Source organism: Fukomys damarensis, unplaced genomic scaffold (assembly GCF_012274545.1).
Source record: "Fukomys damarensis isolate Sample0158 unplaced genomic scaffold, DMR_v1.0_HiC HiC_scaffold_39, whole genome shotgun sequence".
NCBI classification, from domain to species: Eukaryota; Metazoa; Chordata; class Mammalia; order Rodentia; family Bathyergidae; genus Fukomys; species Fukomys damarensis.
Genome location: NW_022900951.1, coordinates 27,864,910 through 27,879,954, shown reverse-complemented (window position 1 = coordinate 27,879,954; position 15,045 = coordinate 27,864,910). Strand labels below are relative to the sequence as shown.

General features: G+C 34.5%; 1 protein-coding gene across 6 annotated transcripts in view; it reads left to right on the top strand.

Annotated features, from left to right (window-relative positions):
• Dmd (dystrophin) overlaps positions 1-15,045 on the top strand; it is a 2,130,457-nt gene that overhangs the window by 967,249 nt on the left and 1,148,163 nt on the right. For all 6 annotated transcript variants that reach the window (XM_033760401.1, XM_033760400.1, XM_033760399.1 and 3 more), the window contains exon 42: positions 2,865-3,059. In XM_033760401.1, the coding sequence (XP_033616292.1) occupies positions 2,865-3,059 (195 nt within the window). The remainder of the gene's footprint in view (positions 1-2,864; positions 3,060-15,045) is intronic.

The following is a 15,045-nucleotide window of genomic DNA, read 5'->3' as shown; positions in this document are numbered from 1 at the left end:
AATCTTCTGGAGACTCTTTTCATGCCAAGTCTGAGCATAGAATGAATAGGCTGTGATGTGATTAATCCGTGTACTTTTGTGAATTGACACCAGTTGCTCTAAGACTTATCTCTGACAGTCTTAAAAATATTCACAGTATGCAAATTAATAGAGCTTTCCATTCACGTGGTACGACACCTAATATTTCTTTGAAGAACATTTTAATCAGGTTAATAAAAGCCCCAGATTAGAAAAATTTTTAAAAAACAAATATCATTTCTATAAGCATATATAAAATTTCAATTTGAAAAATGTGGGATTTGAATAAATGTCATAAAACATTCCCCTAAAAACTTTCCATTAAAATGTTGATTAATTTTTTTAATATCAACACTTCAGAGAATATGAGGAGGGAAAAATGCATTATTCTGTATGTAAAAAGAACCTATGACAGGCACATGTGGTTGAGTAGAGAAAAGCTTAACAAATGAGAAGCCAAAGGACAGTGTGCAGGGGCCATGAGCCCCGCTTCAGGAACAAGGCTCTGCCTGGATCTTATTTTCTGAGACACAGCATTCCAGTCTTCATAGATGTGTGATTAGCCAAATTATTACTAAGTAAGTCTAATTTTATTAAAGTTCTTCTGTGCAAATCAAATTATCATTAGCCACAGACACCAAAAAAGAAGAAATTTGAGTTTTAAATTTGGCTTCAGGAAGTTAAATCCGTAAGTAGTCAAATGTGAGTTTAATTTAGTGACTCTTTCCTTTATTGTATTCAACTTTTCAATTAACTTCCTTTCTATCTGTTATCCATAATTACTATGTTTATGAGGCACCGGTATGAATTCTAATTGATGAGAACATCCCAAATGTCAGTAATGAAGATTAAGAAAACTACATGTCAATAAAGAAGCAGAAAAATAAAACATATGGGGAAATGAGAATTATTTTCCTTTTAAGAAAAATAATGAAAACAAACCTCAAAACCTTTTGGAACTCAATTTTTTTTAACTGATACTCAAACACTCTTTAAATATTTTGAAGTTCTTTCTTATTTGAAAGCAAACTCCTTGTTTAAAACAACAAAATAAATATTGTTAAAAGACAAAAATAATGGGTTGTCCAATGCTGTCCCTAACAGCATAAACAATTATTCTCTAAAAACAGATTAAAATGTTACTATTAAAAAAAAAGATAATTGCACCATTATATAAAAATGTTACAAAAATATGCTGTTTTACATGATGATCATTATCTCAGGGATTACAGCAACTGATGAACATAAGTAAAAATTATTAACTTGGACATTTTATTCACAACAACATACTCACCCGTCTAGTGGAACACATGTAGGTCACAATTAATGTGTATGATTTGTGGTATTGACTCTACTACTTAGTGTTATACCCAGTGTATCAGTGGACATTTCACATTCAAATAGTCTCCCGAATTCTGTATTTCTTCAATTGGTGAGATGTTTGGTTTGAAGTGGAGAAATTGAGAATTTGTATTTTAAAATCTATGGTTAAATAAGGAATTGTCTTCATCAAACTGTAGCCCAGCTCTAACATTATTTAAAATGAAAATTAGAAATGTATATCCCATTAATCATGGAGCAATATGTGTTCGAGACTTTGGATATGTATAATAAACCAATTTTGTGAAATGTATAATTATATCATTTATAAGCCAATCTGTGCAATTCTATGAATCTTCTAGGTTGTAATTACATGAAACAACTAAATTAGGTTTTCTTTTTAATTTTTGTATCATGTGAGAAAGGAGTATTTTAATACCTGGGTAAGACAAACTAAAAAGATGACAAACTGACCAGCTTAAAATTGTTACTAATCTTTGTATGGGATTCAGTCTGGCTCTCAAAGTCCATTTATACCTTACTGAAAAAATGAGTATGGTCTTGTCAAAAAGGCTGTGCAGTAATGCATGGCTGTGTTAGCGTGCTTATTGTCCAAACTTCCCCAGAGACCCTGCCACTGAAACCTGCAGCTGACCCCATCAACAGGCAGGTGGCAGTTGATCAATTCCAAACAAAGTTACTCAGAGAATAATTTCAATTACAAGACTGTTGCTGCCTATGCTGCAGACGGAAAAGAGCAAAGATCATCCATCTTTCTGAATTTGCATGCCAAGTGGTATTTATTTCTTGCTTTTATAAAGAATAGGGAAAGAGGCACTACCGGCCAAATCCAGAAGGACTCTGAGCTGTGGATCCTCAACATCCCTAGTACTTCGATGTCACTTAGGAAAGCTGAGACGCAGTAGGAGAGACTAGGGCTCTGGAGTTCTTATTAAAATTTGAATTGCAAAGTCAGCCCTACTCATTTGCCAGCTTAATTAGCTTAAATTAAGAAACCAGTATCAAAGAGCTGAGCTAATGTCTGGGGTTTGGGCCACAGGTACGTTTAATAGAAAGGTACGTGGTAACCAGAGCCACATTTTGCCTCTGGTATAAGGGAGGAGAGGAGAGAAAATGTTCCTTTGTTTTTAAACAGAACAAATTCGGATCCTCCCAACCCACCCCATATTAAGATTTTCAGGGAGTTCAGAATTAAAATTTCAAAGCCAGTTGGAAACATTATCCTTTTCTTAGGGTACGGTTCCCCTTCTAACAATTGGTCAACTCTTGATCTTTCATCTTATACTGGATTCGTGGTAATATGGAGTATGTGTCTCTTATTATAAAGAGTTCTTAACACTTTTTGGGGAAAAGAGCTATGTAAACAATAACATTTTACCAGACTTAGTTTCTTTTTAATCCACTTGCAACCCTCTCTCAGCTATAAACTGGAATCTATAACTCAATAAAAATTTTCCATTATTAAGAAGCTGAAAAACAATTGTTCTTTTATATATCTGTACCAGCACACTCTACGTGAAGAAAGCATGCTAGTGATGACTGAAGATATGCCTTCGGAAATTTCTTTTGTGCCTTCTACTTATCTGACTGAGATCACTCACGTCTCAGAAGCCCTGTCGGAGGTGGAACAACTTGTCAATGCTCCTGAACTCTGTGCTAAAGATTTTGAAGATCTCTTTAAACAAGAGGAGTCCCTGAAGGTAAACGAAAAGCACTTTCATTTAGATTTTGTAAGATGATTGCACTGATCACTTATAGTTCCAGATCAATTGACTTAGATTTGACACACAGGGAAGGCATTCTGACTTAAAGAATGGAATTCCTAAAAATATAGGATGTTTAGCTACAGAAATCTGAGGTAGAAACAGAAACATTAAGTTTTATTTTACAATATTTGGCATTGCGATAGTTTTCCAAATAAGGAAATACACAAGAATAATCATTTTCACATCCATTCAAGGATGACAAGAATCTCAAGAAGCAAGTTCCAATAGAGGAACAGTTTATTCTCAACCATATGTTTCCCCAGTAGGGAAAATTGGATACGATTAGCCATTGTGCTCAATGTACATCGTTTTAGTTTTACATTTTCCATTCTAATATACATATTTAATTTCAAAGTAATAGTGATATCTATGCTATAATATATGGATATGAGTGCATAGAAATTAATAAAATATTTTTAAACTACCAGAGATTACCACCCAAGTCCAGATTTTTTCAAACCACTAAGAGCATGCTACGGAACTCTGAATCAAGTCAAATAAATCATGCTGAAAGAATAGGTAATGAATTTTAGAAGGTGGTTTCTCAAGTTAAATGGATGTAGTATCAAGAAATGCACATAATAATGTGTATCTTGTGATAATTTTTATCATACTTTTCACAATCAAAATGAAATATTATAGTATAGCCAGGGCTTGGTATTTTCCAGTGCAAATAGCATAAGATTATAGACAGAAGATGAGCTTGCTATCAGCAGCATATATTAACTAAAGTCTTTTATACTCGAAATGATTTCTTGGGAGCTCATTCCATATCATATATTTGTCTGTATAAGTATACAAATAGTATCATGAGTGACTTGACCTTAATAACATATCAAATAAGCTATAAAACTACACACTAAAATAAAAACTACATGGATCTCTGGAACTAGTTCATCCATTTCAGTATGATGCTGTTTCTTATTCACTTGAAATAAAAGTCAAATCACTATGGATACAGTGAAGGAAAGAAACCCAATCAAGTGAAAAGGAGACATGCCAGAATGCATGTCATTATTCATATTAACTAACTTCTGACAGCACAGTTTGTAACTTCCTCATTGTCATTCGAGATGTAAATTGTACTCATTAGCTGATACTCCTTTTCGTTTTCATGGACACGTTGCCTAGGAAAGCAAGTGACCCTGAACTTGTGAAGTTGCCCACTCAATACCTTCGTCTTTATACCTCTTAATCTAGCACACATAGAATAAGCCTCTGGTTATGTTCCTTGCTAATCATTTTTTTATCCTGTTAAATTTAATATGATTATAGCAGACACCAATTGTAATAGTATTGATTACTGTGGTCTGTAAGAAGGCATTTTTGCAGGTTTATTTTAGCTGGATTATTGAATCCTTGTGAAATTCAGTTGTGGCTTTAACACCAACTCTTTCCCAACAACTCTCCTGCAACAGGCAAATGGGATTCCTCCTTTCACAAGCTATTTGAAGGGGACATTTCTGAGCTCAGTCTTTTCAGTAAATACGTATTTTTCTTAAAGATATTCATCATTGTCATTATCCAGTAGTAAAAATAGAAATGTAGTGCATAAATTGTATAGCTGCTGCTTGGGATGATTTGAAATTAAATTGTGGTTGATTTCATTCCTGACAGCATTGCACAAATCAAATTATAGAACTATAGCAGATAATTGGGTGATTTAATATACATATTTCTTGAAAGTGCAATATAACACAAATAATGTGTAATAAGAATAATTATTTTTATTTAATTAATTTTATTGGTACCTTTTAGGTATACAATTTAATGATGTTCATCATTAGAAATTTACACCTTTACATAATCTATCTTGGTTCTTATTTCTCCCCATTCCCCTGCTCTCCCTTCAACCCCTCCATCCCTCCCTACTTAGAAAGACTTTGTTTCTATTGTTTTCATTTTCTCATATTAATTCCATTCCCTTCTTTCCTTTTTCCTACCCTCCCATTTCCACTTCACCTTTACCCCATTTCTTCTTATTTCACATTATCTATTATACCTTTCAGGCTTAATTTACACTTTCAGTTTCTCACACTAAAGAAATTATTTGGTAATTACATGTGTGTCCTACTTATTTCCCTTAAGAGTATGGCGTAAATATGCATCCATTTAGATAAAAATGTTTCTAATTTCTCATTTTTTCTGTCTCAGTAGTACTCCATTTTATTAACAAAAAACACATTTCCTTTATCCAGTCTCCCATTGATGAACAATTGGGCTGCTTCCAAGTTTTAGCTATTAGAAGTTGTGCTGCTATGAACTTGGGTGCCCATATATCGCGGTGATAAGACACTTTTAAATCTTTGTGGAAGATGCCCAGCAGGGGAATAGCTGGGTCAAATGGGACCTCCCATCCTAGTTCTCTGAGGTATCACCATACTGCTTTCCACAGTGGTTGCACCAGTCTACACTCCCACAATCACTGGAACAGGGTTCCTCTTTCCCACAGCCCCACCAGCATTTCTTATTGGTTGATTTCTTAATAGGATCCATTCTTTCTGGGGTGAGATGGAATCTCAGCATTGTTTTAATTTGCATCTCTGGAATTACCAGTGATGTTGAACATTTTTCATATGTTTATATGCTATTTTTACTTCTTTGTCTGAGAAATGTCTAGTCATTTCAGAATTTGGATTGGGTCTTTAAATTTGGGAGGTCTGATTTGTTTAAATTGTTTTTATATATATTCTAGATAGTAGACCTTTGTCTGAGGAGCAGCTGGTAAAAATATTTTCCCACATCTCTTCACACTGTTGTTAACCACCAACAGTGGTTGTGTGCTTGCTGTGCAGAAGGTTTTTTTTTTTTAATAAGAAGAGATCCAACTAGTTGTTTGTGCTAATTCGCAGGCAACTGAGGTTTTGTTCATAAAATCTTTTTCTGCATCAATATCTTCTAGAGTTCTACCTAACCTCTCTTCCACCTGGTTTATTGTTTCTGTTTTAATATTTAGATCTTTAATCCATTTTGATTTTAGTTTAGTGCATGGTGAGAGATATAAGACTAGTTTTGATATTTGGCAAGTCGAAATTGAATTTTTCCAGCACCATTTATTAAAGAGGCTGTCTTTCCTCCAGTGAGGGTGTTTGGCTCCTTTGTCAAAGATGAGGTGTCTGTGTGAGTCTGGAGTTGTTTCTGCATGTTCTAATCTGTTCCACTGGTCCTCAGGTCTGTTCCTTTGCCAATACCATGCTGGTTTTAATCACAGTAGCTTTGTAATATAGTTTCAAATTGGGGATTGTGATACACCTTAGCTTGTCTTTATCGCCTGCAATTGCTTCTGTTAGTCTAGGCATCTTCTCATACCAAATGAATTTTTGGATTGTTTTTTCAAGGTCAGTTATGTATACTGCTGGAATTTCAATTGGGATTGCATTAAAACTATATAGCAGTATTGGAAGTATGACTGTTTTCACTGTGTTGATTCTTCCTACCCAGGAGCAAAGGATTTCTTTCCATTTTCTGATATCCTCTTCAATCTCTTTTTTCAAAGTGCTATAGGTTTTAGAGTAGAGGTCTTTGATTTCTTTTTGTTAGGTCGATTCCTAGGTATTTCAATTTTTTTGGCTGCTCTTATGAAAGGGATTGGCCCATTTCTCTCTCAGTGAGTTCAAGTATGGGAAAGCTTTTGATTTTTGTGTGTTCACCTTGTATCTAGCTACTTTACTGAATTTGGCTATCAAATCTAGAAGACTTTTGGTGGAGTTTTTGGGATCTACCATATAGAGTATCATTTCATCTGCAAATAATGACAATTTGACTCCTTCATTTCCTATCTATTCCTTTTATTTATTTCTCTTGTCTAATTGCTGTGACTAATGTTTCCAAAACTATATTGAACAGGAGTGGTGATAGTGGACATCCTTGTCTTTTCCTGATTTTAGTGTGAAGGATTTCCATTTTTGACCATTTAGTATATTAGCTGTTGGTTTTTCATAGATGGCTTTTATCAGATTGAGGCAGAGACCATCTATTCCAATTTTTTGTAAGTTTGTTTGTTTGTTTATTTTTATTTTTTTGAGACTGACCTGGAACTCACTATGTATCCCAAGCTGGTCTAGAATTCATAGTGATCCTCCTGCCTCAGCCTCCCAAGTGCTGGGATTACAGGTGTGGGCCACCACACCCAGCTGTAAAGTTTGTTATTATACATATATGTTGGGTTTCATTGAATTCTGCTTCTGCATCTTTTGACATGATCATATGATTTTTGTCCTAGGTCCTATTAATATAGTGTATTACATTTATTGATTTACATATGTTGAACCATCCACATTCTGGGGATGAATCCCACTTGGTCAGGGTGTATGATCTTCTTGATGATCTTCTCCATTCTATTTGCCAGTATCTTATTAAGGATTTTTGCATCTATGTTATTTAGTGAGATTGGCCTGTAGTTCTCCTTTTCAGTTGGTTCTTTCTATGCTTTGGGGAGCAAGTTGATGCTTGCTTCCAGGAATGAATTTGGGAGCATTGCTTCTCTTTTGATTTCATTAAAGAGTTTAAACAGTAGTGTCAGTGCTTCCTCTCTAAATGTCTTGTAGAATTCAGCAGTGAAAACATCAGGGCCTGGGCTTTTCTTAGTTGGTAACTTTTAATTACCTTTTTAATTTCACTGATTGATATTGAGTTGTTTAGCATTTTTAGGAAATCTTCAATCAACTTTTAAAATTCATGTGTATCTATGAATCTATCCATTTTTTCTGTATTTTCCATTTTATTTCCAAAAAGTTTCTTTAAATAGGTATTGAAGATCCTCTGTATTTCTGCTGTGTTCATTGTAATTTCACCCTTTTCATTCCTAATTGCATGGATCTGGGTCTTTTCTTTCCTTTTTTAATACAATTGGATGAGGGTTTGTCAATTTTGTATATTCTTTCAATGAGCCAACTATTTACTTCTTGGGTTTTTTTAAATTGCTCTTATAGTATCCATAGCATTGATTTCTGCTCTGATATTTATAATTTCCTCCTATATATGAGCTTTAGGCTTGTCATGCTTTTCTTTTTCTAGAATAATTATTTCTGTTTTGTTTTTGTTTTTTTGAGACAGGGTCTCACTATTTCGTTGAGACTGACCTGAAAATCACTATTGAGCCCAGGCTGGTGTTGAATTCACAGCGATCCTCCTGCCTCAGCCTTCCGAGTGCTGGGATTACAGGTGTGCACCACCGTGCCCAGCTGAGTAATTATTTCTGATTTCATTATTTCCAGGTCCTCTTTCATTGCCAGTTCAAGGAGTCCAGGTGGTTGAGTGTCAGATTGTTCCAGCTTGTTTCCCTTTGGGGTTGCCTTAGGTGATCTGGAAGTGTGGTTGTGAGACTTGTTTATGTGTCTTCTCATTTCAACAGATGCAGCCTGCTGTGCCTTTGTTGAGGCAACTTTTTGCTTACCCAGTTTCAGTTCTTAGCAAACCATTGAGTGGCCTTTACTCTGCTGCTCTTCATTACACCAATTCCTGTGTTCAGAATGGTGGCCTTCTGGATCCCTGAGTTGATCTGTTGTCTGCATGGGCTTCTGGCTGGGACCTTTACACATTTGAGATGATATCTAGGTGTGCCTCTGGCTAGGGCCCCTATGTACCTGTTGTCTGGGAGGGCCTTTGGGTGGGGGCTGTGCACCCCAGTAGCTGTTGTCTTAGCAGGCTTCTGGCTAGGGTCTCTGCACACTTACTAGTGCTATTAGGGTACACCTCTGGCTGTTGCTTGTGCACCTGTGTAGCTCTTTTCCAGACAGGCCCTTGGCTTTGCCCTATGTGCCCAAGCCACTGTGATCGGGGAACAGCCCTGGCTGGGACCAGCCTGTAGACAAGCTGCTCTGGTCCACACTACTGCTCCCTAGGATCTGTGTGCACTTACCAGTGCTATGGGGTACAAAATAATTATGTTATTGACAAATATAACTAAAACAGCACATATGATTTCAATAGATGTATTAACTTAGGAAGCTACCTAATCATTCTGATAGAAACTATTCAGATTAATGCCTGCTTGCATATGGTAATCTGCATTTAATATACAGTACACTAACTAAGGAATAACAAGATATGAATGAGAAACATATACATATGTAATAGGTATTCTTATTTCATAGACAATATTAGCATTGTTGATTGTCATTGTTTACATATAATTTAAAAATATTCATTTATAGGAAATAGCACCATAATTTTAAAATAAATTTATTTTGAAAGCTTCAAACTACTAATAGTGTAAACTGCACTATTTTTATGAAAAAATGATTGTCTTCAAATCTGCCAAAATTTAATTGATATGTCGTCAAATCCCACTTTCAAGTAGCTCATATGAAAACATAAACATAGAAATTTTTAGCACCACAACTTTAAAACGTTTGCCCCTAGAGATCTTTAAGCATTCAAAGTATTGTGCTGAAAGTTGAAATTCCCCATTTAGGAGACCAATGGAAAGAATTTATTCTCATGCCTCCATATACCTGATTCTATTGAACATCTTGATTTTTTATTACAGCAGTGGGAGATAGAACATAAGCAAGCAACAACAGCAGAAAGTAAATATTGTGTATTACAAAGTGATGCATATAATGAAAAAAAGAAAACAGACATTGGTAAGGGGGTGTAGGTCTAATAACAAGGTGGGAACAGGCGCAACGGTGGTAGGTGGGGTTGCAAATTTAAATAGAATTGAAAGGACCTGCAAACATTAGATTGGGATGAAATAAGTGAGCCAGCCTTGCTGTCTGGATAGAGGGAACAGAACAAAGGCCCAAATGTTTGAGGGAACCTATCTTAACCAAGGAGCAGCAAGATGGTCGGTGCAGCTGAAGTAAAGCAAAGCAGGGATGTGACTGTTGGGCATGAGATCACATGAGTTTTTGAGGTTATTATGAAGGTTCTGTTATGTTAAATGTGCCAAAAATCATTTATTGAAAATCATGGGATGGTAGCAACAGGAACAGGCAGAAGGGGAAAGGCAAAAACGAAAAGGAAGAGAAACCCTGCATAATTCAGGCTTCCAGTATTTAAAGGGTCGGATATGTCTAGCGCAAGGTGCCTACCATTGTGTTCAGACACCTCTCACTCTAGGAATTTCCCAGTCTGTCCCTCACTGGTGTGGAAAATCTGCTGCCTTGGTAATCACGACCTTTGAAGCTTAAACATGGGTAATCAATCATTAGGGTGGCCTTGTGTTCATAGCTGAATGAGGGAAGGGAGTGACTCCCTCAACTTCCCTGTTTCTAACTGTAGTAGTTCCACAGATAAGGTAAAGATTAGCTTTCTCTCTGAATGGAATAACCTGAATCATACCTTTAAAAGAATACACTGATCCCTGTCTTGAGAGTAGAACTGTACCAGACCAAGAGTAAATGTGGAGTTCAGTTGAACAAGAGTTAGATGCTGGCAGCTTGGACAAGGGTGGGAGTGAGAGGATGTCAGATTCTGGGAATATTTTCAAGGTAAAGAGAAAGTTCGTATCTATATTCATATAGAAGATTGAACGTGTGTGAATTAAGATTTGGGGCTCAAGTAGGAGATTTTCAGTGTCCTGTGAACTTGGCAGAGGATGCCTTCAGGCTTGTAGGATTTCGGCCTTTTCTTGAAGTATGTGCAGAAGTATTGGCAATGAAGATCTTAACACTCTGGTTCATCACGTTTTCCTTTGAAATTTATTTCATGCTATTTGAACATAAATTTAACAATCCAAATCACTTAAATGAAGACAGACCTAATGTTCTGAGTAGAATCATTTTTTTTTTCTATTCTGGTCTAGGGAATTATATAATAGCAGGAGGCACCATAGATACAAATATGAACAAAGTATTTGAAAAAAATAAAGACATTGTTTACCTAAATTTTTCAATATAAACACATGCTAGTTAAAGGGTTAGACTTTTCTTTAATGTAATAATATTGCAATAAAAAAATTGTAATTATTTTAAATTAATAATCATGGATCATAGAAAAAACAAAGCAAAGTTTGATTGTAAATGCTTTTGAGTTCTACTTAAATTTCTAACATAACAGTTTAGCAAACAATCAGATTTATTGTTGTATTATTACCACATTGTTAAAACTAATCTTTTTTACTATAAACATTTTCAATAATGCAATCATGCAATGACTTCTCTGGGGAAAATTGAATTTTTTCAACTAACAATTATTCAGTTGTAAATACAAATCTTTTCTTCATTTGTCTTGGGATTTATTTGTTTGCTTCGCTATATATATATTTCTATACTATGTAAATATTAATCTACTAACTACAATTTGAATCCTATTTAAATCATTGCTATAGTATCTTGTTTTTAATTTATCTTATAATTAAGAAATTATAGATAATCCCTGTATGGTGGTCATTCCCATCTCACATTTATTTGTGCTTTGGTAGAATTTACTTTTATACTTTATTATCTCTTTTTATAGGATATCATTCATTCCTTTCTCCCTGTCATTATTTTATCATGACACCAGCAGTTGTCCTAGTTTTATTCCCATGCTGCAGTTTACTCCCATCTCTGCTAAAATTACTTTAAAACTTCACTTCTACTCCTTCCATTCTCCCAGAAAGACTTTCTTGAAAATCTCTATCCTGTCAATTCAGTAAGACAGAAACTTCCATGTTAAAATATGCAAATCATGAGTCTGGTAGACATTTTCAACTTGGAATTAATTTGTGGGGAGACTATCCTTCTATTCATGAGCTAGTCACACTATATTTTGATCAATTATAATTTCATTTTTAATCTTCAATTTAATTACTCAGTCATTGCTTATGCAAAAACAAGGCACCATCCTATGTAGAATATTTTGGCAGAAATATATAGTTATGCTTAGGAAGTAGTTTTCACAAGTAGACCATAAACCAGGTAAGAAAAAAAATTAAAGGTCAGCTTACAATAGAGCCACTAACTAACTTCTTAAATTTATTTAGTAGTTCAGAAGAAAATCTAATTAGTAAGTATTTCAATGTTTTGATTGATTGCTTTTCTCAAGTTAACGTGTCATTAATGAAGTGCCTGGAGCTGCACGGGGCATAAAGAGCATGAGAATTAGATTTATACAGGGTGTTGCCTTCATTTTTCAGGTAAAGACAAATTCCAGAGAGTGAAAATGGACTGGAGTGTGAGTCTTTGGTACTCAAATTTCTCTTATTCAATTTTAAGATAGAACTCCTCTACACCTGCTGCCCCAACAGCTACTAATGGCTTTCTCTAATACTCTTTTCTTAGCAATGAAAGTTGAGTGCTCATCTGTTATCCAAGACACAAAGTGTCTGAAGACATTTTGCAGACCTTAACTTGCTTAAAGATGTTGTTTGCACTTTCCCCAAAAGTGAAAATAATAGTGCAAGGTTTTCTAAATGTAAAAGCACATATGCATGCCTTTAACTGTAGTGCTACATTTATCAATATGGTGATATATAAGTCTTGACATTGAAATCAAACCAATGAAAATAACTGTCCCACACTACTCAGCAGAATTATTGTGAAAATAGAGTGAATTTATATAGGATTATGACGAAAACTTCTCCCTGAAATATATAATACTGTAAAATTTGTGATTTGTGAAATCCATATTGGTTTATCAAATACCCCCAAATCATGAAAATCATTGCAAGTAAATTTCTATATAAATAATCTTAAAACTCAACACCATAAGAATTATATAAATTTATAAATAACATATTCACATGCAAAATAATTTAAATAAAATGTTGACAGCCCCATAAAAAGCACATGATTTCCAGATGAGAAACAGCCCAAAATTAAAAGAAGGGAATACATGATCACATATTACTGATGCAAAAATTATTACCAATTCCAAAATTTAATTTGACAAACATTAAGCCAAAGAATAAAAGCATTCCTCTCATTAGGGAACTCTAAGAAACTTCCAGAAAGGTAAGGGAATTGATTAGAGTGTTAGCTTTTGCCACTATATCAAATTTGTTGTCTGTATGTTTCTTTGGGTTTTTAAAAATTATTTTAATTTAGAATTCTGTATTTAGGTTCAAAACAACTGTATGAATGAGTGATTTTGTTTTTCTATCATGCATGAAAAATCTTATGATGGAAAATATGTTTCCGAAATACCAATATAAATTATTTCTAAAATGAGAACCGTTTTACCGATATGTTTACTATTTCCAGAATAGCCTGTCATTTGTACTAACTTGTGCATATGTGACTACATTTTATCTTATATACAATTTTGAACTCTCTTGATCACACACGATGAAGTTTTAGTTCTTTGTAAAAATAATCAGATATTCATGATTTCATATTTATGAGAAAGGAAAAGTATAACATGAAAAGAAGAAAGAACAACGTCCTGCCTTCATTTCTTCATCACATTCCCTTGTCCATAATCAATTTACCTGTTTTTCAGGCTTCATTGGATGGGTGTATAGTTTTAGAATTGTTCTCCATACACCTGCTTACCCCTACCCTGCTTGGTTGTTCAAGACTTCTAAAAATTTAGGAAATGCAGATTTTTAGGAAATGTTTCATTTTTAACTAAGAGTAAAGCACTTGCTTCCATACAACTGCCCTTTGCCATATGTAAGAGGCGGTTTTTCTGTCATAATTTTCTATAAAATGATTTAGACAATGTGCACAATTTCACACAAAATGAACCTATCATGTTCTGTCTTGCAAAACTGTTTTTAGGATAGTCACTGCTGACAGATTACAATCATTGTGTTCGAGGAAAATGGAGGAGTGAAGTTCAGGTTTTGTGTTTTTCTTTTAGTCCTTCATGTTGTGTACCATCTGGGGGATATGGACAGACATAATTCAGAAGGGAGGACTTTCTTTTGGTGTTAGTTATCTGAGATGCTCTGAGAAAACCATGGGCAAAGTCAGACAGCAAATGTAGATATATTGTTATTTCAGTATTGACTCTAACAGCTAAATAGCCAATGAAAGTAAAATAGAATAAACAGAAATAGCTAAACAGCTTAAAACATCTGTCCAGGCCTGAATGCATATTTGCAGTAGTTGAAGAACAATGTACCCAATCATAAAGATCCAGTGACTCCATTCACATTGGATTTTCACAAGCAAGTTCAATTCAGTGTTTTACTTTAATCAACCAATATTAAGAGTCATGTGCTGTACTCAATACTCTAAACAATAGTAGAAAAACATGAGATGTGAACTCTGCACTCTGGTGATTTGTAACATTATTGATTATACATATCATAGTTATACAAACAAGTTAGGCAGTAATTAAGGCAGAAATGACATAATCTAAGGCAAAATACATATTATGAGGCATGAATTCCAAGAGGAGAAAGCAATGTCAAAAGCACACACTGGGAACAATTGTATAACGGAGGAAGCTTTACATTAAGCTTGGAATATAATTAGAACCTGAATAATACTAGTAACTACCACTTAGTGTTATGTGGTAGGTCTTGACTGCTGGTAACTTGTATAATCATAACAATAGCTATATGATGAAGCAACTATCATTATACTCCTATTCAGAAATAAAAACTGATGTATAACCAGTTAAGTAAATTCATCAGAACAGTGTGTAAATAGTATGTATAGTTGGAATCCAATGCTATGTGTTCTCTAAAATCACTGCTCTTAGTCACTGTTTATACAGATTCTTGATGTAGAAAATGTTCTCTACTTTGGAAAACAATGTTAATAAACATAAGAAGCTACATCAGAATTATGTGTTTGAGGGATAACAAAGAGATTATCCTTTCCAAACTGGAGTGTTTTCCTGGCAAGACATTGCAAGATCAATCTAAATTAAAAGCTGTGGCTCCAGCTTCTTTTTCTTTTCTTTCTTTTTTTTTTTCTTTGTTTGATTGGTTTTTTGGGGAAAACCGTGAATCAAACTATGGACCTTGTGCTTGCAAGGCAGGAGGCTGTACCACTGAGCTAAATCCCGGCTCTTTTTCTTTGTTTTTTGGGGAGTCTTA